The following is a 25,199-nucleotide window of genomic DNA, read 5'->3' on the forward strand; positions in this document are numbered from 1 at the left end:
CAGTTAAAACAGAAAACGTGTGCTCAACTGTGATGTGGGTTACATGATACACTTTAATTGGATGTCATTTTAATGTAAACAGCTTTACATAAAACTCAGCCTAAAAGAAAACTTTTTAAAATTGTCAAGTATTAGTTGCTAAAACAACTTGATGCTGCATGTGCCTTTCGCATTGTCTAGTCAGTCAAAGGGTATCAGTCACAAAGGGCTGGATTCTGATCTCACTTGCACCAAAGCAGTCACAGAGACTTTGCTACAGGTTCCCAGAACAGGGAGCCAGAAACAGAAGACTTTTTGTGCATAAACATTTTTGTCTAAATTTTCCACTTAAGTTTTTTTTTACTGTAAATGCCATTTGTTCACCTAAACAATTAAGAAGTGTAATTCACTTCTAGTCAAGTCTGTATGTCAACATCCTTTTTCGCAGTAGGAGAAATCCTAAACCCCAAGCGCAAGCACTATCCACACACTTATACACACATAAACCAAGTATTTCGTATACATGAAACAATCAGCTTTCCCCCATACAACACACAACTCCAGGTACCTATTAGGAATAACCTCCATAAACAACATACTACTGTAATAATGAATAACTGAAAATAACTGCCTTAGTAAAAAAAGCCCTCTAAAAATGCAACTCTGGTAATGCTGATAGAACATCAACCACATATTGGGAAACATTAACAAGTCAGTATTTGCTAGCGGATACCACGGGGTTACCACAGTTGTTTTTTATGTATAAACATAGGAAAAAGTAGTTACATCTCACCTGCTGCTTTGTGGTTGCTGCTGACAAAGGCTTCTTCTTTAATGCCACTGTGACTAACTATCACAGCAATACCAGAAGGGACCTTTTGAATGATACTGTCAAGTTCAATTCAAGTGACAACTAATTCTTACGACCTTGCAATAACAAACTCATATTTTAATATCCGATACGCAGCTGGATAGCGCTTGCTACCTTTCAAAAATACTTACACATGTCAAACAAAAAATGCTGGCATCAACACACATTCACAGTAAAGCACTGACAGGTTTATCAAACTTTGGTTTTCTTTCGGTTTTTCTTCTTCGGTTTCTTTTACCAATCCAACAGACTGGTGGGCACATGCTGCTACATATGCACTCTCTCATCTTAAATGTTATGCCCTAACACTTAAGGCGGACTCCCATAGCATGGTTAAAAGCATGCCCTATAAGCTACCTCACTAGAATACAAGGTCCGCTTTGTAGGAAAAGTAACAGCTATCATTTCTTTACCTGCAGCTCTCTACAGGAAGCCTACTGCACCTCAGAGCCATGGCAGAAACCCTCATGATGCCCTCTTAGGACTAGATCTCTCTTTAAACAAAAGAAGCTGCATGCTTCTTTCCGAGAACCATCTAACACATTTTGGAACTGCATCTAGACCACCAACAAAGCTCTTGGAGAACAAGGAGAGCAGCATTATATTACAAAGCTTTTCCTGACAGTTCCTGTTACTGGTTATTGGACATCATTATGGCTCTTATAACGATGGCAGTGTAAATCAGCAGGCGAAGGCCGAGTAGAACGTTCTATCCTTGTCTCCTGATGAAAATTCCTGTCCAAAGAAGGGATGAAATAATAAATTTGTTTTAAAGAATCACTTTTTTGTTTGGGTTTATTTTGGTTTAATTTAGCAGAATGCATAAATCCATAAAGCCAAGAAAACCACAAAATTCCCTTAAAAATGCGATTTATATTCAAGTTTGAAATGGCGTAGGCAGGCATTGCAAACCATTTCTGTTCCAATCAGAGTAAAAAAAAATTGTCTTACAAATTATAAGGCTATAAAAATTGAAGACGACTGTTTCTGCAGACCACTTGGCTCGTGCTAACTTCAGTATTTGGTGTTCAAATGTAAACAGCACTTAGGCTTGCACAGACAGATCACGATGTACATAAGGGGGACGCATCTGTGTGGCTGCTCCCTCAAACTGCAAAGCACTTGGGCTGACACAGCACCAGAGGACAGAAACCATCGGAACTATACTTCCAAAACAACTTGCGTTTTGCACTGGCTGGTACTTAAGGGAAACTTACCCTCTCACAAGGAAGTTTAGGGGAAATTTTTTGCTTTAAAACATCATTTTGCACATTAACATCAGCTGAGATGGAAATTGTCTTTAACCACACATTGTGGAATCAAAGAAAGTTTCAGAATCTCGCTTTTCTGGCTTTACTGAAGTAGGCACCCACTGTTTTAGTCCATAATCTACAAGAAAAAAAAAAGCAAAACTTTCATAATAAAGCTGCTGTAGCTGCAATAACACAAACAGAAAAATCCAAACCAGAATGGCTTTTATGCCTTGTGTCAGGAGGACTTTGGATCTGCTACACCTGAGCAGAGCAGTGACAGCCCTGCACCCCGGTGCATGCCATTTGTTCCACACATGATGTCCATGTATATTTACACAGTACTGCCCTGCTGCCTGTGCAGCAGCGTGCTACTCCTTCTTACACTTTTCATCTTGCCATTAGGCTGATGGATTATTTAAACAAAAGCCTATTTACACCAGCATAAAATAAATCCCACGCATAAGTGCTCACGGTGGGTGGGCACTGCCCTGAGCAAAGTCTCACCAGGGATGGCTGTTGGACACAGTATTTATCTCAGACAGCGAGAGCCTGCAGCACTCATCCCCACCCAGGGTCTGTCCCAGCAGTGGTGCCATAGGAGGCATTTTGTCTTTCACTCTCTAGCACAGCCCTGGCAGGCTCTAGCCCTGCAATTCTCTTACATACCTCTTCAGCTAGGCAGCAGGATCCAGCATCCCACTGTCTGCAACTGCTAGGGATGCAAATCCCTCTCAAAATGGGGGTTAGGGTATGGTTCTGTGAACAGTTAATTCAAATGCTGTAGAATCAGCTCCTTATAGCTATCTCAGAAATACAGGAGAAAATGATACAAATCAGACCTACAGCTATTCACTCCCTGCCTCCTACATGCATCTGCAGTACAGAGAAGAGAATGAGCACGTTAAGATGTTAAATGTGCCTGGCAGCAGGTGAAACATTGAACTGTGACTTGGCAATGTGTTCTACACAAGGGGTGGCATTTTGTATGCAAAGCCTGATGCTGGTTCAGGGAATATATATTTCTATATATCCTTCTTTTCTCAAAGAACCAGGTTTGGGAAGTGGGGTAGAGGGAAGTACACACACATACATACATGCATATACTTACATATACATATATACACATAAGCATGCACATGTATATGTGCTTTCAAATACGCCCAGAATAAAATACATTTTCTTTAATGAAATCACTAAATTTTGTCTCCATCATAGCAGCACTGCCAACTTACCACTAGGCATTCCATCCTTCATATAGAATTTGGTAAACATTTCAACTCAAATCTAAGACCCATAGCCAAGGTATCAGTAACATTGACATATTATGAAATTCCCATTCCCTTTTCCCCTCCCCTCCTACCCCAGTAATAACTGTCAGGCGATCCTGGCAATTTCACAAGCACAGCAATGATTCAGCTGGCAGATTTCAGTGGATTATTGTGGCCAATTTGGAAAAACACTCTAATAAGCATTACTTTCCAGAAACCAATATAAATCTGGAAGAGGGAATTATTAAACCCAGGGAAATTATAACAAAAGACATTAATTGCATTTTTGGAAAGACCTTTTGAATTAAATTATTACCTGCTAGTTTACAAGGCAAACATACAGATAAAAACCACTACTGTGACAAGAATTTATTTATATTGGCCAGATATAGTGTAGGAAATTTATATATAAATAAAATTTACACACAAACACTACGCTCATTTATAGCATTATATGAGCAATACATTTTGTTATGCGTGTCTGTGTTCATCTTCAAACAATTAGGATTAAGTTATTTACCCTCAAATACACACATATGCACACACGTGATGTTAAGTAAAACAAAAAATCAAAAGCAGGAAGTGATCACAATTAAATTATAAGCCATGTGTTTGTGTATTTACTTGTGAGTATATTTTAAGGTTTAGTCGTACAACAGAAGACAGTAGTTTCTTAGCCTGGGTCTATAGGACTTGAAAAGATTTTCCTAACTAACTTGTATATAATATTTAAAAATCACTGGCCTGCTTCAAAGTCTGCTGCAGTATCTGAGGAGCTTTCTCTTGACATCAGTAAATGCTGGACCAGGCCATTAATACAGAAATATTCATCACCGCCTCTAACTCTGGGGTCTTTGAGGATTATGTGACAAAAATCATTGGAACAACCACAAGCCAGTTTGGAAGTTCATATACTACAATGACTCAACAATTCACCCTACTGAAGACTGACAGCTTTGAAAACAAAATAATGTACTCTTACAATAATACGATGTAACCTGCAATTCTCTTATTTCCCTGTTATGTGACTGTCCACTTGTATACATGTTGTTTACATTTTGTCTGTGTTCTCTTTATATTCATCTTTCCAAAAACATCATGAGTAGTTTTGGAAGTAAGTGAGAAAACTTCTTCCCTTCACAGTGAACTTAATTCCTCACTGGAGCCAGTGCTCTAGAATAAGGCAGAAGGAAGGTACCGCAATGAGCAAATATTTAAATAACAGAAATCATACAGCCCACACATGACTAAAACTGGTCACAAAGAGTGCATTTGTTTTGATAACTCAAAAAAGAGCTAGGATTTTATAGTCCATTATTATTAATTAATAGACTTGGAACAAACATGGGAAGCCAAGCTGCAAACTAACTACTTCACAGGACACTGCTACTAAAACCCAAAGAGCCAACTCAAGAGGTAATGAGATCAGAAATGTCCAAACAAAACACCTGCACGGCCTGTGGCTGAGACGCAGAACTCCCACACAGCTACCTTTTGCCTTCCTGAAGGGGAAACAGAGCTCATGTCTTGAACCCAAACACATTCAGCATCTCTCCTGTGCCAAGCTCCAATGCCATCTGCCCTGTCGCTGGTATTTCCAGGTCTGCATCTTTCTACCACAGGGTCCAAAAAGCCTGCAAGCTTCTACAGGTGCAAGTGCCCTGCACAGGTCCTTTCCTGTTCTCAGCCAGCTCCCGCCTGAGAGCGAACATTACAAAAGACAGGTGAAAAAGGGACATTTGAACTTTCTGTTGACCTTGGCAGTTGACAAGGCCCCCCCCCCACACCAGCACAGGGGTGAAACTGTGCCTCACAGATGCTCCCTTGTTCATGATGCTGTGGCCACCTTGCAAGCCTAACTGAAATCAGGAGCACGCTGCTGTAGATACAACTCACACGTTATCCTACACACCACTATCAGCAGTCAATTTTATTAATTCCTGAATTACCTGACACACTCTGTGCTAATAAATAGCTAATGGTACTTTCCCCGCCAATTCTTATCTTAATTTTTTTGTTTCCTGGATGCTCCAAAACCAAAAATTAAAACAATCATTATGTGGTGCAGTTAAAAATCTGCATCCACCATGAAACAGAGGACCAGATTTAAGAAGGAAGAAAGAATATAGGAGTTGTCTCCCTTTCTTGTCCTTTTAGCATCGCACGTTGATGCACTCGAATAAGACATGTCTCTTCCCTCCTCTCCCTACCCCCAATATCCAGACAACAGCCAGACACGTGTTGTCTGCTTAATTTGACAAACACTTGGCTTTCAGTGGGATATGACTGGCTATTACAAAAGGCTCCAATGTCCTAAACATTGTTGTAACGTGCAATTACCATAGAATTCACAAAGAGAGCAAAGTTCCTGGGTGATTCATGTTGCATATTTCCCTAAACCTGCACTAAAACTTCAAAGCCTCCCAAACTGAATCACCAAACTGAATCACCCTGTTCTCAAACCCATGGAGCGACTTACGGAGAGCAGCATACGGAAGCACTGTACAATGGAGCTGTGTGCAGTACAGCGAAGCCCAGGCAAAGCCATTTACTTCTGCAGCAAAAGCCCTCAACATCCTGTGAACTGGGGCTTGAATATTAAGCTTGTATCTTTTTTTTTTTTTTATCAGCCAGCCTTGGCTGTGCTACCACTTGCTTATAGTCAATGGGAATTTTGCCCCTGCTTTCAGCACAGCTGAAATTTGACTTTAGGAATTGGCAGAGGATTAAAGTTTGCAGCTGGGAAGGCTCCATGCAGGTGCACAAAGGATGGAGACCCTGCCCTGCTTTGCCTGGAGAGACCACAGCTGGGGGGTACCACGGGGAAGCAGCGGTGTCTCTGTCTCACAGCTCTGCAGCATCACTGGCTGCTCAGAAGTGCACAGGCCAAAGCAAAGTGCAGACGGGAGCAACTTCTGCCAGCCCATGCAGCATTAGCTATAATCGTCCCTGAGGGCTTCAACAGCCCCTTAACAGCTTGTCCAGCATGTCCAACAGCAGAGCGCTGCCTTCTTATAAGCAAACATCACACATATTTAGCAGAATGACTAGGCTCTTTGCTCTCGGCACTTCCCACCAACCTCTCTGTCCCTCACACAAGTCCAACAACTTAACAGCTAAATGTAATAACATTATGAAACATTTATCAAAATTTATCAGAGCCAGGCTCAGGTCAGGAATAAAGCCACTTGATACTGATAGATGTTGTAAAGAACCAGGAATAAGGATTTCAAGACTCTCTGTTCTTCCTGTTTCATAATCTAAATTAAAAATGGCTGCTATCAGTCCTGGAAATTGGACAGTCCAGCTTCAGCTGTTTACCAGTAGTTGTATTTAAGCTGCATTTGCCAGCATTCTATACTTACCATTTCCCAAGTATACACTGGTGTCTGACTGCCTGGAGGGACAGAGAGTTGAAACAATGACATTTGCAGCACAACACTGGAATCAAAAGCACTTAATTTAATATACAGGATTGATTGTTTTGTCTAAGGTGGATATTTTGCGCACTGGTTTTTTTGCTTGAAACGGTTCCTGGGCAAAACACCACAGTTTTAGAATTATGCTGCTGTGTTTTTAAGGAAAATATGGTTTTGTTTAGGCTGCAATTAGATGCTTTCACAATTTTTCTCTGGCAAACTGAGACTGAAAACTCCAGAGTCAATTTGTTTAGTGTGAACTGAAGTAACATCTATCTTAGTACGGAAACTTACAACAAAAGATTCTTCATTGTAGTAAGACCTAAGAGTTTTCCTTCTACAAGTAGGGCTGCCATACTCACAAGGCTATGAGCCATGTATTGTTTGGAAGCCGGGGTGGGAGGTAAATCAAATTAGCATGAATGACACTAATGATTCCATACTTGCCTGAACATAATGCATGTTATATGGTCCTGCCTTTAGGGATTTTTGATATATATATAATTGGTACAAATCGCTCACTCCCCTCTTTTGTTGATTTTACAAGGAAATGCTCTCGGGTACAGAGCCTGCCTTTCCCAGGTCGATGATGTGAGCCAAACCAGCCATTCCTACTGTGAGGAGACCCCAGGTAATGCCTTGGAAAGACCCAAGTGCAATAAATGGAGTACCGTACCATAAAATGCATGTGACTACCCTCTACTGGATGGAGCTAGAGCAGCTGAGCTGCATCAGTGTATCCTCAAAGACACACCTTAAGAGAAATCCTTCCACACAGACTAGGATAGGTTTGGATTTTCACAGAAGTGGATCTAAATACAGTTGTCAAAGCAAATTCCTGGGCATTCAGGGTATGCTGTACTTGGACAAAGCAAGGATTTCTGCTAAGTGTAGGTCAATTATAAACTTAACGTACAAAAAAGCCAAGGCTATATAATGAGAGAAGACAACCATCACAGACTTTCAAAAATCCAAATGGTTTCTTTGCTTTGCACTTTCCTTTCCCAGCAAAATCAGGCCAGATCCCAGCTGGTAAAAGCTGGCAAATTTCCACTAGCCTGTGGGTCATTAACTCTGAAAAAAGGGCAGTTTCAAAACCAGTTTTGTGTATAGTGTTAGTTTCTCTCAGCGTTGCTATAAACAATCGAAATTGAAAGTATTTGGGATGACTACAATACCCAGTTCTTTCTTTTGCCATTCAGAGTTGTGTTCCAACACAGATTTTCCTAAAACAATTTACACGTATCAGAGCTTCTATCTGACAAGCTGAAATATTCAAAACAAGAATAATCTACTTTCTAAGTTTGTACCACTGGCATTACACAAAGGTAATGCCTCTGTTGTCCACCTATAACCAGTAGACCAATTCTTACTGGAGGTGCCTTCACCTGCCAAAGGGAATAACTCACTCAAAGTGGCTGGTGCAAATACTAACAGCACACTTAGAGCTGGTGTGCCCTGTACGTCCTGATAAGCAAACACCTTAGCAAGGAGACTCAGTCCATGCCAGATGTAAAACAGGAAGGTAGTGTTACCATGCTTTTAATTATCTTGTTTTTCTGCCACATGTATCATGCTCAGAAATGCCACAAAATTGACATAGGCCCAGGTACAGATGTAGCAGAGGAGATGTCTAGAAAGGAGCTGGCTTCTTTCCCTCTCCCCAGGTTTTGCATAGTGTCATCTGATTATGACCCCCATATCTGTGCAGCTCCCACAACCCCCATGCAGCTGTGCCCTGCACCCTTCCCCAGCCAAACATGGTCTGAGGGACTTTGGGACCCTGACCAATGCACACCAAACAAGCTTGATTTAGAACTTGGATTTCACTGCCTGAATTTTGAGGCAGTTGGACCAGGAATCTGTAGGTGAAGCTGTTGTGTTCAACAATCTTTATATGCCCAATTTCCCAGCAGAAAGAAAACACCCATACGTCATGGCACAATCATTTCTGGCACAATGGTCTATGTCGTACATTAGCATTCACTGGAATCAATAGCAAAGCTTACATTTGTGTTGAGGAGAAACTTTTTGTTCTATAAAGGTCGAATCCGGTAAGGGCAAAGCAAAACAAATGGTATCTTTCTTGGCAAACTGACTGCTCTAGCCCGTCACCCCTGATTTCATAATTGCCAGCGTGCAAAGCAAGCATCCATTTCTGGAACGGTCCAAGAGCCTTGCCCACAGCCCAGGGGATGCTGAGCACCATCTCTCTGCATGCTGACTCATAGCAACATCAGAAGGACAAACTATACAAACTGTGCTCAGAATGCAGAGACCTGAAGGCTTAAACTGTACTCCTATGCAGAGTTCCTTCTCTTATGCCTAATGATGCAATATTTTCACAGAATGGCAGAAATCAGATATAAGAGAGTTTACATTCAAAATTGTTTTCTACAAAAATATTTTCCAGTTTTTCGAACAGTCCAGCTTGTCTTATTCATACAGTTGGGCATCTTCTAGTTCCAATACTAAACTACTCCCCTCTAAAATACACCGCATTTTTAAGAAACTTTAACTGGAAATTAGCTTCAAATTTCCCTTTGCTTCATTTTGCCAGATCACCCCTACTTATTCTCTATTCTCTTCTAAAGAATCCCTCCCTTTCCTTGTTCTCCCCATCCCAGCCCTCTACTAATTCCTTTTATCTTTTCTTGACTGCCTCTCTGTCCCCTTGACCATTTTTTTTTAATTTCCTATCCTGCCAGATGCTAAAATGAGAAATGGATGCTTGCCATAAAGGAAGAGAACTCCTGTAACAGTTGAAGTCATAAGAACTTGCAGGCCATTACCCCATTACGTGAACAGTATTTTTACAGTGCTAGAAAGCACTGTGTTTTAAGTAAAGCAGCTACAAATATTCAGGTTTTAAACGTGTTGTCATTCTAGTGGCCCAGCTACATTACCTGCGAGGGAATTACCTGCGAGGGACAGATGGAAGGTTAGGGGTATCACAGCTAAGAACATCCATGCATCACAAAGGTTCCTGCCAGTCCAAACCCTGCAATTCTGCTTAGATGAAAAAGTATTTCCTTTAAGAGGTTCTAAGTTTTCTTCTTTTCACTATCCATCTATGAGTAGAGATGATGAAGAATGCCTTACCTTCCCTGTGCTGTTCACTGTGTACCTCCATATCTCTCCCTCTAAACTCAGTCTCTTGACACCTGGAAGTATTTATGATTGTGTCCTTTCAAAATCTCAACGAAAAGGGTTAATAATCATCTGAGATAACTTTGGCATATTATTTCAGCCCTGAAGCAAGATACATACAAGAGGAGGTTTGCCAATCCAAAGGCTAAAGCAGGCTGTTTACCATCTACCTGGCTAAAAGACTAAGTTAGCACGTTCTGTGCATCCAACGCATGTTTGGTTTCTGTGTATTTGTTAACATCTTTTCACTCCTTAGCCTTGAAGACAAAGCACAAGCTAAAAATGGTTAGTTGGATCAAGCATTTTAAACAGTGAACTGAGATCATCATGGCCAGGCAATTAAAAATGTCACTAGGTTTGAGGATCCACAGGAAGATTAAAGCCTGTGAATAACTGCAATACTTTTAAATATTTTCACTTATTCTGCTTTTTTCTGCTCTCCCCATGTCTTGTCTGAGAAGAGAATTTATTGCATGGAGGCAAGTGGGCAACGTGTCAGGCATTAGATGTGGTTTAGTTGAGAGCACCCCATACTGAGTCAGGTCTACTGCTGCTTTTCTGTGAGTGCAAGCAAGCGTCACAAGGTAGCTCTCTCACCAGATCCAGTCTCCCTGCAGTATTAGAATGTGTCTGTAGGCATCGCAACTTATGCCATTCCAGAAGTAGCCCCCCTGGACTTTGTTTTACGTGGAGACAGTGTGCTGGAGATCTACAGGAAACCAGGTCAAGCCTGCATCTTTTTATGAGGGTAAGCAAAGCAACTCCTAGAGCTGGCCAGCTCTCATGCAAAGGCAGGCAAATGTAGCTGTACTCATTTTGAAATCAGGAAAAAAAAAAGGGCAGGATTTGTTTTACATGACTGAAAGATGCTCATTTACAAATCATAGTGTTGATGCTACATCTTTCTTGAAGGCATAGTCATAGAGGTGTTCAGTGCCCCTGGGTGTACTGAAGGGATTACTGTAAGGTGACACGATACTTGGAATCACAGAGGCTGGGCTCAGTGACCCAGATAGCCCTACCAGCTTTGCCTCCTGTCTTCCTTTTTCTAATACTCCATCTTCCCCACTCTCTCACTGAAACAGAGTGAAATCATATCAACATGGACACAGCAGATTAGTTTTCCAAGGTTCCCAGCAGCCTCACATTCATCAGCTTTCTAATCTAACAGTAACACAATACCCTCTACAAGTACATGTCAAAGCAGCTTGCTCTCGGTCTGAGTCCAAGGGCTGCAAGTTAAATTGATACCCAGGTCCTGCATTCTACCAGTCGCTGATTGACTGACATTACTTCTGTCATTCCCAGGGCCTGGCAGCCCTCCATGCAAGGGTTAAAGGAAAGTTGTAAGCAACAGTTCTAAAACACTTGGAAGAATCTTCTCAAATCAAAACCATTTCATAAAAGGCTCTCTGCCAGGCAATAAAATATTTTTGATGGACTCTTATTTTATCATTACCCATGTAAGAAAAATGTATTGCAAGAATCCCAACACAATTCAGGGAAGTAATCATTTGCAGATTTAGCAGGCATTCTCAATTGGCAAAAATGAAAGATTTATTGTAGGGATGATGAAACAAAGAGCAGTTGTGCAAACTTTACTGAGCTGGATTATGAGAACATGCTTTTTCCATTTCCCACTTTTAAATGCCTTGGATGCAGTTTCAAAAGAAAGATCATGATCAATTATTTAACATTGCAGCTACACTGTACCTGAGTGTTGGATCTCTTCACACATGCTATCTGTACACAACAATAAAAGAAGATCAAGGGAAGATACTGCAATTGACAAACAAAAGATGATTTGGGAATAAAACTTGTATTGTTCCTTCCTTCCACAATCAGCCAAGGGATGTAAATAGAGAAGTCGGGCAATGACAAATATCTGTGATGTAAACGCACATCTATTTGAAATGAAGCCACTTTTGACTTAACTCAAACACAGGAAATACAGGTGTACTTGAGAAACAATACAGGGTGCTGAATGCTCTATTATGGCAATATTTTCTTTGAAGGCCACCGCAGAGCTGAATAAAATTGCTGTCTTGCATACCCTTACTCACATGAACAACACTCTGAAGTGGACGGGATTTTCTGGCGAACAAAGGTGCACAGTCTCACACTAACTTTAAGAGACAGGTGGAAGAGAAAACAATTCAAGAACAGGGAGCTCTTTTTCTTGCCTTTTCTGTCAGGCACTCAATGTGTGACTTTTTGCACTTGGTAGCTGAGCCACTCTGGGCTCACATGCCCTGGCGTAAATTCAGGGTTTGTTTACAATTACACCAGTGTAAATAGGGACTGAATGCAGCAGAGTAATTTGCACTAATTCAGCTGTATCTGAAACTTGGGCACAAGAGTTTTCACTGCACAGGAAACACTGTAGGCAGGCAGAAGCTTGAAAGCTTTGAGATGTTCAGCAGAAGGAACCCTTAGAGATGCAAAATAGCATTATGGATGTGTAACATTACTGGTCTCACTACTTCACTGCAATTATTGACCCCCACTGTGCTTCAGAAAGATTAATTTCATTGTACTTGTAAGATATCAGGTCAAAATTTCCAGAAATGATCATGAAATTTCAGTAACTCAGCTACACAGAGTCTGGTTTGAGAGAAAAGAGGACCTCAGCTTCAGAGGTGCCCCATTTCAGCAGGGCACTTTGAAAATAGAGCTGCCCAAACCCAGGGCCTCCTTTTGAAAATCTTGTTCTATGTGAGTTGACAGATGCCAGAAGGTAGCGTTTTTATATATTTAGTTTAAATAACACATTATTTTTTTACTAGGCCCACTGGACCACTTGCTGAAGCAGTGAGTGAAGGTTTCAGAATCTGGCCCATTGTGAAGCCCAAGCTGACATAAACACCCTGTGCTGTGGAACGACTGCTTTTTGTTTCTTATCCGATTGTTAAAGGCTAACTGTTGCTGTTCTGCCCCGAAGTAACAAACAAATGCATCACATTTAGAACTGAGATCCAACTGCATAAATGACTGTATAAAGTTTTTCATGTGCACTAAATTCCTCCTCCTCCCCTGAGACTGCCCTGTACAGCCTCTGAGCTACCTGCAAATACAGATTAACGTTTTTATTAAATGACATATATTTCACTAATAGAGAGCATTAAAATGCATTGGCCTAATAAGAAACATTAATGAGTATATCGTTGGCACACTTTTTAAACAATACTTAATTTTACTGTTTTTTAATTTGACCAAGCCTTCTGCCAGGTGATTCAAGCTATTTTTCTTCCTTGAGGTTAATCAGAAAGGCTAAATCACTGAGAGTTCAGAACAATTCCACACCATTTTTAATAATTCTCCCAGAACACATGCACAGATATAAAATAAAGCCAAGCACTTAACCTTGAGAACACAGTCATAAAGACTTCGTTTAAAATCTTGGAACTTTCAAGCTCTCCACCTTCTAAGTGATAAGAGTAATCACATTCAGATGCATTTTTTTTTTTAATGAAAATTTAGGGGGGGGGAAATCTTCTCTCATTACTTCTAGAATAACTGCAGACTGCCTGCAAGTCCCTGAATGTAACCTTCTTTTCCAGATCTTCTGAAGACAATTCACCCTGTGAAATCAATGCTGGACCCTGCAGAATTATAGTTTTAGGACCCAACTGCTAGACACATCTTTGAGGTACTCTTGAGGTGTATCAAGACATTCCAACAAGAAGCAGGTAGTTCACAATTAAATTTACTGCTCTGTAAAACTTATGACTAGAATGGAGAATGCATCTGACAATGAGTTGAAAGTGTATCACTTGATCTTTACTACTGTACAGACTCATATAGTGAAACTGATGGACGATTCAGTCCCAGACAGGATGCATAGTGAGAAATAAATCTTGTCACACTTCTGCTACATGGAAAATGGTGAGTTAAAGAAATCTTAAAGGGTTATTGCAAAGCCAGTGTTAAAAGACTGGAAAGCCTGTCCCTTTTTGTATCTTCAGATGTGATTATTTGATAGAATTCATTGATATTCATAGCAAAGAATGTGATCTTGTGGTGCAGCTGGAACAAACTTGGAGTTAAAAGGCTGCTTGCAAGGTATTTTCAGAAGGTGATGCCCCATGAGAGGTTTATAGGTCTGTGCTGAGACTGGGGTTTGAATAAATCTACATGTGGAGTAACAACCAAAGCCAGGCCACAGCAGAGCTGGAAATAATTCTGAGGGTCTTAAAATGAGAGAGAATCACTAGTTACTGAGTTTTATAGGACAAGAGGATAAAGATAAAAACGTGGTATCGAGATGACATTTTTGCGTGCAAACTGGGCGAAGGGAAGGGAAAGAAGCCTAGCAGAAATTTTCCAAAAAGACCTGGGAGACAGGTCTAGAGGTTTGTCGGGCAGCCAGACATCGTAGGTCACAACTAATCAATTTCATTTTTCTAAGCTGGGTATACTTTTTCCTATATTACTTAACAAAAAACATGACTTTGCTCGGCGTGGGGCAGTTCTGATAGAACTATCTCTTCACTGTGCCGCAACAGTGACAAGCAGTGTAGTCACTGTGAAGAACCACTTCTAATACAAAGATGTTTCCTTTCTTTAAGATGTTCTCTGTCAATTAGCCCACTGTCAGCTATTTTTCAAAAGCCCTGAGTGTTTAGGATCCTGACAAGTATCTGCTACTTTGTAGGAAAGTGGATCATTTTCCTTCCACTCAAATCATGTCCCAGTTGGAATTGTGGTAAAAAATATGTATTTCAGTAGCCAAATCAAAACACTGAAGTATGAAGAGAGATCAGTCCAGGATGAGCTGAAACATAATTGCTTGGGGGACTGTGCTAACACAATAAAAACACTGAATAAATCAAATGGGGTGAGCTTTTATACAACAACAACAAAAAAAAAGTGCCCTTAACACTTTTTCATTCTCAAATGGAAAGTCAAAAAAGCTGGCTTAAAATACAGAAATGTTTCATTATTTCCAAAATAGTACTCTGTTTAGAAAATGTCAAAAGTAACAAAATCCTCCAGTCTTGTTCCCTGTGCCCCCATCATTTTGTTTTCCAGACTGAATGTGACCCAGATTCACTAATGTTTTTTTTCTCAGGACTCAGTTTTACAATTATGTGACCACTGGTTAGAAAAAACTGGCATGGAATACTTAGTAAAATTTCTAATGTGGAACATGGAACTGAACTTTCATCTTTGTGTCACAAGGCTACCTGTTCCCTAAATCACTGTATGCTTAGTTCTATCACCTCACCTTCCGCAGATACTAAATACTATTACAGGAAATTATTCAACACTGTAAGAACCATAGCAGCGGTAATTAATTACATTATATCTACAGTAGTAAGTTTCATAGGGTGAAGTACCTGCTATGTTGTGGTGATATTACTGTTAATAAACCATTCTGACTCTTACATAAAAGGCTGAATGAACAGCAATCTCTACACACAGTGAGTCACTGTATAAATATGCCAGGAAAACTTCAGGATAATTATGTTTCAATCAGGTCCCAAATTACTTAATAATTTATCAAGTTAAATGAAATAAAACCTTTTGGAATGCTCTCACAGGATAAAAATGTATGTACTTGGAATCACAGAATAACCAGGTTGGAAGAGACCCACTGGATCACTGAGTCCTTGAAAGCCCCCTCCACGGAATATCTGTGCCATACCTCTAACTAGCATATTCCATTTACCACCTCTCTTCATTGTCCCGTAGAACAATTTTAAGGCACACAACTGAACATGAAAACCATTCTGGGTGCTGACAGCAATAGTTGGAATTTATTTAATTTGTATTTATTTAGATTTATGTAAACAAAAACATCCTGAGCGCATGCCAGCCAGACCTAACCTGTATCAAAGCACTGGAAAAGAATAAAAAAGGCAGCCAGCCCTGCTTGGTCAGAGCAGAAGTGTATCTGGCCCAGAATCTTACAACTTTTTCTGTCAGCCTGATAAAGCAGATGCATCGCACAGTACTGTACTGCACGCAGAACTGCAGATTTGCATTTCTGTCCTATCGCAGTGAAACATGGCACAATCCCACTGACAGTGGAAACTGGGCCAAACAACTTCTCCAGAGCTTTTGCTCTGCAAGTCTGGAGGTCTCCTATGGACAGGCACGAGTTCAAAATCACCAACTGCCATGAGCATGAGCCGACACGGTGCCAAGCCTAAAGCCATTTGCCCTCCCATTCTGGTGCATGCTTAAAACCATTTCTACTGTCGTGTAATCTGTAGTAGTTTTTGGTAAACAAACAAACATTGAATTTTCACAAAATTACTGAATTGCTGTCTACTCCTCTGATCACAGTGGTTTTAATGCTGCAGTTCCTTGACAGGATTGGGAAATGCCATCAGAAACCTAATAAAGAGAGATATCTGGGTGAGGCAGCTTTGATACAATGGATGTTTCCTACTACTGACTTCAAAGGAAAGAAAGTCAGGCTAGTATTATTGCTGGTTTTTTAAAGCACTCTTTTGGCATCAGTGTATGACACCCTCCACTCCAAAAGCTGAAAATACTTCCCAGATTTCTACCGCACTCCCTCAAGCGAGACATGGAAATTCTCTGTTCAGGTGAAGTAACTCAAAAGCACATAAGCTGGTGCCTGCACACCTATCTTCCCCGCAGAGGCAGGACTGTCCCTCACACCCATGTGTAGATGTAGCCTGCAGAGATCTCATTACTCACCATGCACTGCTAGACACATGCTCCCCGCTGCCTGCAGACAGCGTAATACTGAGAACAGAGGTTCTGCATTGGTTTCCTTAGCAGCAGAAGCAAGAATACTAATCCGCTCAAAAAAACCCTTTCTCCTGTAATCACAATAACCAGGTTGCTGCCCATGAAGTATTACAAATGCAGCCAAGCCTTCTGACAGAAGTTTTCATAGGTTCATGACATCTCAACGACCCGCATCAGAGACGTACAGTAGAATTAACAGGAAGTTCAACAGGACCTCTTATCTTTTATGCAATCTGTACAAAAATCTGTTTCATGGGTAAATTGCAAATGGTTAGTTTGTGTGACGTAGTGATTTGAACACAAGACCTGTCCTGGAATGCTGGAATTGCCTCAAGATGCCTTTAGGCAAGTTACTTATCTTCTCTATGTCTCGATTTCCCCATGTTTAATGCAATACCTACAGTGTCTCACCCTCAGGGGTACAAAAGAACTGACCACAAAGAGCACAGGTGCTGAATTTCACTGTGTATAATACAGCACCTAAATCACTGCATCCAGACTATTCTCAAACTGATTATGTCGCGCGTATACAAGGCTGGGTTGGATGGGACCTTGAGCAGCCTGATCTAGTGCTATGTGTCCCTGACCATGGCAGGAGGGTTGGAACTGGATGATCTTTAAGGTCCATTCCAACTTAAACCATTCTATGATTCTATCATCCTAAAAAAAAAATAAAAATCAGTTTCTAAGTCTGAACTATCTATGCAAGAACACAATCCGACAGTCAGTCCTAGAACATATTCAGGAGACATTTGTTATTTTGAAGTACACAAACTAGAGATGTGAACAATGGCTTTTATCATCATCCAGCTCCTTTCATGGATATCACATACATTAAGATAACCAATTTTTCTATAAACACTAATTGCATGTGTAGACATTACATAAAGGTAAATACATTCACCTTGACCACATCTATGGAGGCCTGCAACATAGGTTCCCTAAGTACATCTGCAGGCAGCAATGGGAACTTAATTTTCTACTCTTTATGAAGCCACAGGAGTGCAAGAGGATAAACTGATAAGCCAAGTATGCATTTGTCCAAATCAAACAATTCTAGACAACTAAATGAGCAGGTCTGTATTTACATTTGCAAGCAGAGGCTTAAATTGAGGATGCAATATCAGGAGATGCAATATAAGGAGATCAGCAGGGTTCCACCCACCAAAGCACTGGAAGAACTTAAAGACAGCAAAAGATGCAGCTATGAGAAACAGGATTTTTTTTTAAATAAAAACCATTTAAGCTTGCTAATTTTTGCTGTCTCAGACAATCAAAATTCCAATTGTCTGGGACATCAAATCTAAAAAAGCATGAAATTAATCTTCAGAAGTTAAAGTCTTACAGGCATTGCATCATTATTTTTGTTGGATATATTTTTGATTATCATGCAGATGAACCCCAAATTTAATAAAACTAAAATAACATGAGTTAAGTATGAAACATAACAGGATATTGCAAAGAGATTAGGTAGTTTCCTTTAGACTACTTGCAGAGCCCAAGGAAAACCAAACTGAGGGACACAATGACGAGAAGGCATCGCTTAATTAGAATATTTAACAGAATATGAAAACAGAATAGTCATAGTACTGGTTTTGGCAATGAAATACAGCAAGCAGAATATGGTCCGGAAACATCAGTAGTTCTCTGCACAAGATACTGTTTTGCCTGTCGACTGTCTGTAGTAAAGAAAGAAGCAGGCTGGCTAAATTTAAACCAGCTGTAACGATGAGAGTGTTACAGTTGGACTGAAGGAAGCTTACCTCATGAAAGTATTGTGGAAACTGCTGTTGGAAAGATAATAAAAGGATTAACTGCAGTTTTAGTGAACCATTTACTTTTCAATCAAAATGTCTCATGTATTTCCTGTTCTCAAGTAGCCTGAATTCCAAAATTCCTTTGTCTATTACAGTACATAGTAGCAAAGCCTGTCATAAGAAATTAATAATTTTACATGGAAAAGTACTTTTATGTATGAGGGCGGGGTGCTGCTTGCTCTTAGCATCTCCTGAGCAGTTCAGTACCTAGTCAGCCACTGATTTTACGGAGAGGAACAAAATCAAGGGCTTAAAATGAAAGTACAATGGGTAATTGTGAACAGCGAAAGAAAATCTCCACTACAAATACCAAGAGATGTAAAGCTACATTAACAGGACTACAGCAAAAATGAAACAAAATCTCAGACCTCTATAGACAAAGAATGAATTGCCTTCTTAATTTGCAGGAATAAGAGCACAACTATTACCACAACAAAAGAAAAGCCATCATTTAAAATGACACGACATCACTGCACAATGAAACACTGCACAGCAACCCTTGTTTAAAGTGGAATGGAATTCACCAGGCAAATAATCCCCACTTGATATTAATAACTTTAAGGAGCCGTTTTGTAGCTTTGGATCTTCTCCCTGCTGGAACCAGATCTTTCCAACACAGAAAACTAAATTTGCAAAAATAAAAGACATATTTTTCACGTGCTCACTTGGATCCAGCTTTACTCCACACAGGATTCCAGGTTGTAACATTTAATATATGGATACCTCTGCTGACAGTGGAAGGCTCTTATTCTGGGAACAGAAGAGTTAACTGCAAGCTGGCATTGTAAGGGTTGTAATTCTGATTGGGCCATTCCATGTATGCAAATAACTACAATGTCTGCTCAAATAAAACAGATCTTTATGTACTTACATGCCAAGGCTATATATGTGTGCCATGAAGGCTTCCTGCAAAATCAGATGCAAAGGTTTTCCCAACCAACTCACAATGTAAAACTTTGAGATGTTATCAAAAGCCAGTTCTTTAATGCAGCTCAACATAATTAACAGTAGGCAACTTTTAGCATTTACTAAGGTATTACATGATTTAATGTCTCTGGTTTATCCAGGTTCCTGCAGGCACGGGAACGTAACATTAGAAATCTACTACACAACACCTGTTAAATACACATCTTGCAGAAAAGTACAAAAGTTCCCTCAACCCACGGAGTCTACTGAATCTTTCAGCATCATAGTAAAGCTAATCAGGTTTTCATGGTTTAAGTATTTCTTTTAAAAAGTGTGAGACAAAAGTGGGAAGAAGACTGATCTCATTCCAGATGACTGAAGAAACAAGAAGTAGGCTAAAATAAAATCTATAGGTAAGCTTTCGCAGCTTGCTTACTTACACTTTTATTTGGAAAGAAGTGACTAATCTGCATTATCCTCTGATGATTCATGACCAAACATATGATATGCATAGGAAGTTAAATTCTTTCGTATTTTTACTAATTGTGATTGACCTACCTGTGGAAATCAACAAATCAATTCTTTCTCTCAAAGGAGAAAGAAACAGGTAAAGTCCTAGAATGTTTCCATTTTATCTTGTACAGCTTGATAGTGTTCTGTAAACATCTGTATTGTTTCCAGTATTATTTTAGGTAATAGACACTTAACAGTGCAGACATTAAGATGACGTTTTATCCAATGGAAGTAAAAAGATAATGTGGATAACTGCTTAGAGAGAAAATTATTCTCTGCAAAACATTTTGAATATTGTTGTTTTCTTTCTGCCAGCAAGCTTTTTCTTAAAAAAAAAGAAAAAAACTTAAGCTTTTTATATAAATGTTCTTTCCTGTTCCTCCATAGAAAGCAACAGCTCGCCATGGAAAAGTCTGACTTGATCTAACTTCCTTACAAGTATTTTCCATTATATCATTCTCTGATCAAAACACTAAAACAGAGGTATAGTAAAAAAATCTGCCTATCAAGAACCCCAACCTGCTTCCATAACTATTCCCTTTGTACTTATTTGTGTGTGTGCCTGCGTGGATGTGCCTACACACACACGTGTGCACACGTGGGTGTTACAAACAAGACTTTCCAAAATTCATGGCCCAATTTGGAAGCTTATGTCAAACTTGGTTTGCTTCATCTGTTTCAGTCAGGGTCTTATATCATTGTTGTTTCAAACATGTGGAAAGCTTAATGGAAGTCATTAACTTTTATTTTAGTTTGGCCATATTGTCATCATGGTGGGCAGATGCAGAGATGGTGTTATTCCCAAGATCCTCTTTTTGGAACACTGAAGTTGTTTACATCTTCTCGATCAGAAGAGAACAATGGGTTTTACTTATTTTTAAAGCTCTCTTTTGCAAATTAAAAAAGGCCCTAACAACCTTTGAAAATGTAATAGAAGATATTCCTTTTATTCTTTCAACTGTTCAAAATCCTTAAATAGTTTGGTTTTCTGTTCTCAACTACCATTTGAAACTTTTGCATTCACAACTCTATGGGTTATTGTTTAGCTGAAGGAATGAAAAGAATTTCATTAGATGTGTTTTATGTTTCTTGATTAAAAATGTCACCCGAGGCTCAGTGACTTTGTTTTACGTTAAACGACTGCTGGGTTCTTTGATCATCACTTTATTATTGCTTTAATGAATATTAAAAAAAACAAAGCACTGTATTACAAGTTAAGCTCTCATATAAGGAAACTGAATCCCTTTTCCAAGAACTACAGTATTTCTTACTCAAACATTTCCTTCCAGATTAAGTTTTTCTCCAATCCCCCTTTAGCCTGCTGCAGATTAAGTTCCAGGAAAGCACAACAATTGTACTGGGATAAGATTGAAGAGAGAGCAAGAAAGAGAGCAGAGTAGCATGTTTCTATTCAAACAAATATATTCCAGACTTACCATGCACTTGTTTGGTTTTTCTCCAGAATGAACCCTCATATGAATCAGCAGTTTGTAACGAGCATTGAAGGGCTTGTATCGGCGGACACAGCCTGCCCAAAAACAAGTGAAGTCCTCTCCTTTCCGCTGGTCAATGTGAGTCTTTTCTATGTGTCTGACCAGTTCATCTTGTTGGTCGTAAGTGGCACTGCAGTCAATCCATCGACAGACCTGCCTGCCATTGCTGAGGTCCTGCTCATCTCCGTCGCTGGGCTGAAGGGACTTTGGAGACATGGAGGTGTGTAAGTGAGGCAGTGCCCCCTGAGTCTGGCTTAGCTGCTGGTGTAGGTGGTAAGGGGGAGGCAGCCCCTGGTGATGTCGAAAAAGATCAGCAGTGGAAGAATAATCATCAGTTGGTTCTTGTTTTAGGAAACTCACCTTCTGGGTGCCGTGCGAGGTGTTTTGATGAGGAATGCTAGTACCATTCATCATAAGGCTGAGGCTTCCATTCTCCTCAACTTGCTGCATTTGTATCTGCTCACAGTCACCTCTGTCACATTCAGCGGAAACAGGTATAAGACATGCTGGAGGGGAGGGAATACTGCAAGGGTTTCCAGACTGAGAGCAAGACTGGGGCCGAGAGGATTTTTGAGCACTGTGATGACTGATCTCCACAGGATGAGAGGAAATGCCAGCTGAATTAGCTCGCAGTCCATTCACACAGGTGACCAGTGACGTCTGAGATGTGCGGATGATAGCTGTAATATCAATTCCTTCAGCTGAAGACGGCACAACAGAGATGCATCTCTTCTTCAGGTTGCTTGTTTGTAGCCTGGCCGAGTGCTGAGGGGTGCCAAGTGACAAAGGACCCAGGGAGGAGCTATGTTCATTATTAAACAAGTAGGATGAAAGTGAATTTGTAAAGCTATTATTCATTAGGTCTATTTCAGGATGCAGGCTACCAGAGGCTCTCAGTTCCATCCCCTCCGTTATCCTCCTATGTGTGGAAGCCTCAGACAGAACCTTATAATCACTTGGGCATTCTTGTTTAATGTGCTGAGTCGGGTGACTTCCATTCAGGCATGGAGCAGCAGAATCTACTGAGTCTTGAAACCTGGGTGACCTGTAATACAGTTTTCATTAAGCATCACTAACTACTGCAGGATTTATGATTTTTGTACAAGACAACATTTGTTAAGCCCTGGAGAATAGAAGCACTTGCTCTCTGTTGAATGTTGCCTGTCTAACACAGCAATTACACCAAATATTCTGCAGTGTATCCTCTACAACCCTTGTAAAGGCAGCATCGTTTTACACAGGATTAATTTTACACAGTGGGTTACGCACAGAACAGACAATCTCCCCTCCACTGCTACAGGCAGCTCATCAATCACAATCTAGGTTTTTCAATGCATAATAAATCTGGCAAAACAATAGCTGAGGATGAAGTTTGAGAGCTTTGGGCATTTTTAAATTATTTGAATATCAGCATTTTCCTCAGAGCACACTGGGAAAATGCCTTGGCATTCTTGTTCGCATGAATCAAAAAAGGCTAGCTGAGCTTTGCTTATATGTCAGGGAGATGCTTCCCTTCGCTAAATTAATACAGGAGCAAGATCAGTGGGGAAAAAGGGAGGACAAAGAAAGAACAGCTCACTTTCAATTAGTGGTGTGGAGGCAAAAAGAGATCAGCTGGGTATTTACTTCTAAGAGGTCTTCAAAAGATAACTAAGCAAAGTTCAAAACCAGCAGATTTAAAACAGCAGTCTCTGCATTCTCATTTTAATTTTCCACATTAAAGTCTGTACATGTCTGCAAATCAAAAGATTATTCTGCAGAAGCAGTTTTTAAATCTTATTTTACGTGCGCTGAAACCAATCACTCAGGAAAGAGAACCCTGAGGAACTGCACACACATTCCAGAAGAACACTGCACTTTGGAAACATTTCCTCGTAGCATTTTCTTCCAGGCAGCTCGCAATTGGTTTGTGCCTCAAAATAAAACACTTAATCTCAGCTATAAACATTTACTGTGGATGACCCAACTGTGTGCTTTTTCTTTGGACAAGCGGGTGTTCCTTACCTGTCCCTAAAGCACAGTAGGGTTTAACCTATGGCTTCATCACGCAGCAATGTGCCAGACCGAGAAGAGGAAACAGTATATCTGTGTGCAGGGAAGCTGTACCTGAACTAGGAAACCCTCCAGAGAGCTGCTCCACGGGTCTTGAGCTGACATGTTTCACTTAAATGAATGTTACGCTTTTCTTGTTGCTAGCTGAAGAAAATCTGGCCATTTAGCAACTTCTGTGTGACACCACAGCTAAGACAAAGATGACGTATTTTAAAGCATGAAACACATACACATAAGGTATTTTGGACATATATATATATATGTTAAACAGCAAAGCTACTAAATAAACTGTGAGTATTTCATGACTTAGATGATTTTAGCACTATTATTTCCATTCATTCACCACTAACACTAAGATGGGAAGCTGGAATGCCTTGTAACAGTTCCTTGGTAATAGCTTGCAAAGAGTTACCTTAAAACGACACCTGTCTGAGGCACGCAGCTGCCAACACTGCACTCATAGTGACAGGTTTCTAAGCTCCAACACTTTGCAGCCAATAGAGCTTGATATAAAAAACCTTTTAAGGTCATAAGAGAAGTGAAATTCCCCGCCATGCATTGCTATAGAACAATCAGATCTTGCATTTGCCACCACAGGTTTAAAAAGGCTACATTTAAAAATTTTAGAGGTTTCCATAATCCATTAGTTATAATTTCTCCTTTTAGGATTGCATAGTTGGTCTCAGGGTAAACTTAAAGCACCTGGTTTTGCAGATGGTAAATTTAAAGAAAAGAAAAACAAACTCAACAGTATTCATACATTATTTTTAACATTTACAGAACCTTATGTCTGTAAAATACGTAGCATAAGCAGACAAAAAATTTTATTGCACATGTTTGGGAAACCCTGCCCTGCTTAGTTGTAGCTTCACTGCTCAGGAGAAAGTGTGCTGCTTTAAACTCATTCTGAGAAAGGGCTTGCAGCATGTTACGCCAGGCTTGGCACTTCCTAGTACTTACAGGACAAGAGGGAATGGCCTCAAGCTCCGCCAGGAGAGATTTAGGCTGGACATTAGGAAAAAATTTTTCACAGAAAGGGTCACTGGGCACTGGAACAGGCTGCCCAGGGAGGTGGTTGAGTCACCTTCCCTGGAGGTGTTTAAGGCACAGGTGGACGAGGCGCTGAGGGGCATGGTTTAGTGTTTGATAGGAACGGTTGGACTCGATGATCCGGTGGGTCTCTTCCAACCTGGTTATTCTATGATTCTATGATTTTTCTACATAACTCAGTTTCTATCTTAGTTTAGTGGTCCCAAAGCCTCAGGCTAAAGTAAACACAACACACTTCTAACATCATGGAAAGCTAATCCAAGCCTTTCAGCTCAGCCTGTGACAATTGTTGTCATGTTATTAAGCTATATGTAAATGTCCCATCTTGCCAGAAATCCATATGAGGAGTTCATGCTGGAGTCAGTGCAGAGGACCTGCAGGATGGATAAAAGCATCCCTGTCCTGTGAAATATTAAGTTCTCAAAACTCCCAGCATCATCAAGCTGCATTTCCAGCACAAGATCTAACTCAAAGTCAGGACTGTATTACTGTGATGCTGCAGTGCAGAATATAAGACACACAAAAGAGGGGAGTTCTGAACCAAAAAGCAAGTTGGAATACCTTATTTCTAAAGCAAATTATACGAAGGCACTGAATTCATGCTTCCTACTGCCACAGCTGTGTCTTATCCATTCTCTGCCTACATAAAGGTAAGCACAGGCTGCCTGTGCAGATCAGAAGCAGGTCCTTCCTGGAAGCTGC

The 25,199-nt window shown here is 40.3% G+C and overlaps 1 protein-coding gene across 2 annotated transcripts in view; it reads right to left on the minus strand.

The window, feature by feature from the left end:
• The window catches only part of GLIS1 (GLIS family zinc finger 1), a 202,078-nt gene that overhangs the window by 83,069 nt on the left and 93,810 nt on the right, over positions 1 to 25,199 (minus strand). For both annotated transcript variants that reach the window (XM_069863153.1, XM_069863152.1), the window contains exon 3: positions 21,339 to 22,440. In XM_069863153.1, coding sequence (XP_069719254.1) covers positions 21,339 to 22,440 — 1,102 coding nt within the window. The remainder of the gene's footprint in view (positions 1 to 21,338; positions 22,441 to 25,199) is intronic.

This window comes from Phaenicophaeus curvirostris, chromosome 8 (assembly GCF_032191515.1).
Source record: "Phaenicophaeus curvirostris isolate KB17595 chromosome 8, BPBGC_Pcur_1.0, whole genome shotgun sequence".
NCBI lineage: Eukaryota > Metazoa > Chordata > Aves > Cuculiformes > Cuculidae > Phaenicophaeus > Phaenicophaeus curvirostris.